Source organism: Grammomys surdaster, unplaced genomic scaffold, assembly GCF_004785775.1.
Source record: "Grammomys surdaster isolate TR1022 unplaced genomic scaffold, NIH_TR_1.0 339, whole genome shotgun sequence".
Taxonomy (NCBI): Eukaryota; Metazoa; Chordata; class Mammalia; order Rodentia; family Muridae; genus Grammomys; species Grammomys surdaster.
In genome coordinates, this window is record NW_021604758.1 from 686,727 (window position 1) to 689,443 (window position 2,717).

The following is a 2,717-nucleotide window of genomic DNA, read 5'->3' on the forward strand; positions in this document are numbered from 1 at the left end:
GGAGGACGTGGCCGCCGTGCGGGGACGCCTGGCGCCCGCCTACCCCGCGGGGCTGCGAGCCGGCGCCGTCTACCTGCGCGGCTACCACGAGGCGCTGGCCGAGTGGCTCGGGGCGGCCGCGCGCCGCAGGCTCCCGCTGGCCGATCGCTACGCGCTGCTGCACTGGCACAATCAGGTGTACCCCAGGTGAGCCCGGGGCGCCCCGGGCCGCGCGCACTTTAACCCCAGGCACCTGGTTCGAGATATTGGATTTAGGGATAGGGTCCCATGTAGCCCAGGCTAGCTTGCAAGTTTTCTGAGTCAGGGTTCTGCTGTATAGACTAGGCTGGGGCTGAACTCAGAGATCCGCTTGCGTTTGCCTCTTGAGGGCTCCTATAAAAGCAAGCACCGCTGCACCCAGTCTGTCTGTCTGTCTGTCTGTCTTTCTTCCTCTCTCTCTCTTTCTCTCTCTCTCCCTCTCTCTCTTCCTCCTCCTCCTCCTCTTCCTCCTCCTTTTTCCTCTCTCTCTCTCTTTCTCTCTCTCCCTCTCTCCCTCTCTCCCTCTCTCCCTCCCTCTCTCATTTTTGTTTATACGCATGTGTATTTAGGCATGCGGGTGCCTGAAGAGACGAGAAGGAATTGTGTTCACCTAGAGCTGGAGTTACAGCCCAGTGTAAGCTACCCAATGTGGGTTCTGGGAACCTCTGCAAAAATAACAAAAACATAACCCCCCCCCAAAACAAAACAAAAAAACACAGCAAGTACTTTCAACCACTGAGCCATCCCCTCAGCTCCTCCTCCTCTCCTCCCACCGGCAATTAACAACTGTCATTGGCTGCAGTACTCACACCTCAGAAAGCTCACTGTGAATAGATGTCCTCTACCTCCATTATTCTTTAATTCCTTTTGTTGTGACAATATATGTGTGTGTGTGTATATATATATATATATATATATATATATATACATATATATATATATATATATACATATATATACCAAAAACAACTTAAGCAGGTCACAACTGTCCCTCACTGAGAGAAACCAGGGCAGGGACTCAAGCAGGAACTTAAAGGCAGATTGGCTAGCTGTTTCTCACACACAGCTTGACCTCTGACCGAGGAAGTCATAGCCAAGGAAGTGGAGCAGAAACCATGGGAAAATGCTGCTTGCAGCCTGGCAGGCTGTGTCTCAGCTAATTACTTATATAACTCAGGACCAGCTAGCTGCCTAGGGAATGAGGCCACCCACAGTGGACTGGGCCCTCCTATGTCAGTTAACCATCAAGACACTCCCTCAGAGACTGATCTGAAAAGTTCCTTAGCAGAGGACCCTCCTCTCTGGGTTCAAGTTTTGTTGAGTTTATCCCCTGCTTCTGAGCCACTTACTCATTCCCCCAGACCCGAGCATTAACACTGAGTGTACATGGTGACACTCTGCACCTCAGTGTTTTGCCTCTTGGGGACCCCACTGTGGTCTTTCCAGACCCAGACCTAGAACACCGTATGTGTTCTCACTCTGAGTTCCCAGCTCCATTGTCCACAGCTCTCCTAGTAGCTCAGGGCTGTGGACCCTTTTGATCCCTGAAGCACTTACTACTCATGTCATGACTGGGACTAACTCTCCACCATACCAGTCCCAAGATTTTAGCATTGTAAATCTCCGTCCCACCGACTCTCAGATTCAGTACTTCTGAAGATTAGAGTTCTATAATGCAGTAGGCTGTGATGGCTCACATCTGTATCCCAGGCACTGGGGAGGTAGAGGCAGATGGACCTCAGGACAGCCTGGTCAATGTAGTGAGTTCTAGGATATCCAGGGCTATAAGAAAGATCCTGTCCCAAATAAAATAAAATTGTAAAAGGCCGAACAAGATGTCTCAGGGTTGAAGACACCTGCTCTGCAAGCCTGGGTCGGGACACTGGGACACGTGTAAAGGTGGAAGGAGAGAGCACACATCACAGAGGTGCCTAGTGACCTCCACATGCACGTGGCATGCCTGTCCCTTTTAACTATGAGAACATGCAATAGGTTTTAAAATAAGTAGATCTCATGGGATTAAAGGCTTAAGCCTTTAATCCCAGAACCTGGGAGGCAGAGGCAGGCAATCTCTGAGTTCAAGGCCAGCCTCCTCTACAGAGTGAGTTTCAAGACAGCCAGGGCTACACAGAGGAACCTTATCTCAAAAACAAAACAAACAAAAATAGTAGCTCTCTCTGTCTCTGTCTCTGTCTCTCTGTCTGTCTCTGTCTCTCTCAGTTCTGGGAATTCTGGCCTTTCATGTTCTCTCACATACCAAACAAGCAGACTGCACTTAGCTATAACCTCAGCCATTTTATTTTATTTATTTTATGTTACATAAGACAGGGCCTTAGTCTGTAGCCCAGGTTGGCTTTGAACTCACTCTGTATGTCAGGCAAGCCTTGAACTTCCAATTTTCCCTTTTCAGCCTTCCAAGTATCTAGAGAGACAAACCTGTTAAGTAGATTTTTGTTTTGTTCTGTTTTGTTTTTTGAGATAAGATTTCTCTGTGTAGCTCTGGCTGTCCTGGAACTCACTCTGTAGACCAGGCTGGCCTTGAACTCACAGAGATCCACCTGGCTCTGCCTTCTGAGTGCCAGGATCAAAAAGGTATGTGCCACCACACCTGGCTAGGCAGATAGATTTTAAAAAGATTTCTTTTCTCTTTAGCTCTCTCTCTCTCTCTCTCTCTCTCTCTCTCTCTCTCTCTCTCTCTC

General features: G+C 49.0%; 1 protein-coding gene across 1 annotated transcript in view; it reads left to right on the forward strand.

Moving 5' to 3' along the window:
- The window catches only part of Exoc3l2 (exocyst complex component 3 like 2), a 32,429-nt gene that overhangs the window by 10,932 nt on the left and 18,780 nt on the right, over positions 1-2,717 (forward strand). The window contains exon 4 of the mRNA XM_028778719.1: positions 5-186. Within this exon, the coding sequence (XP_028634552.1) occupies positions 5-186 (182 nt within the window). The remainder of the gene's footprint in view (positions 1-4; positions 187-2,717) is intronic.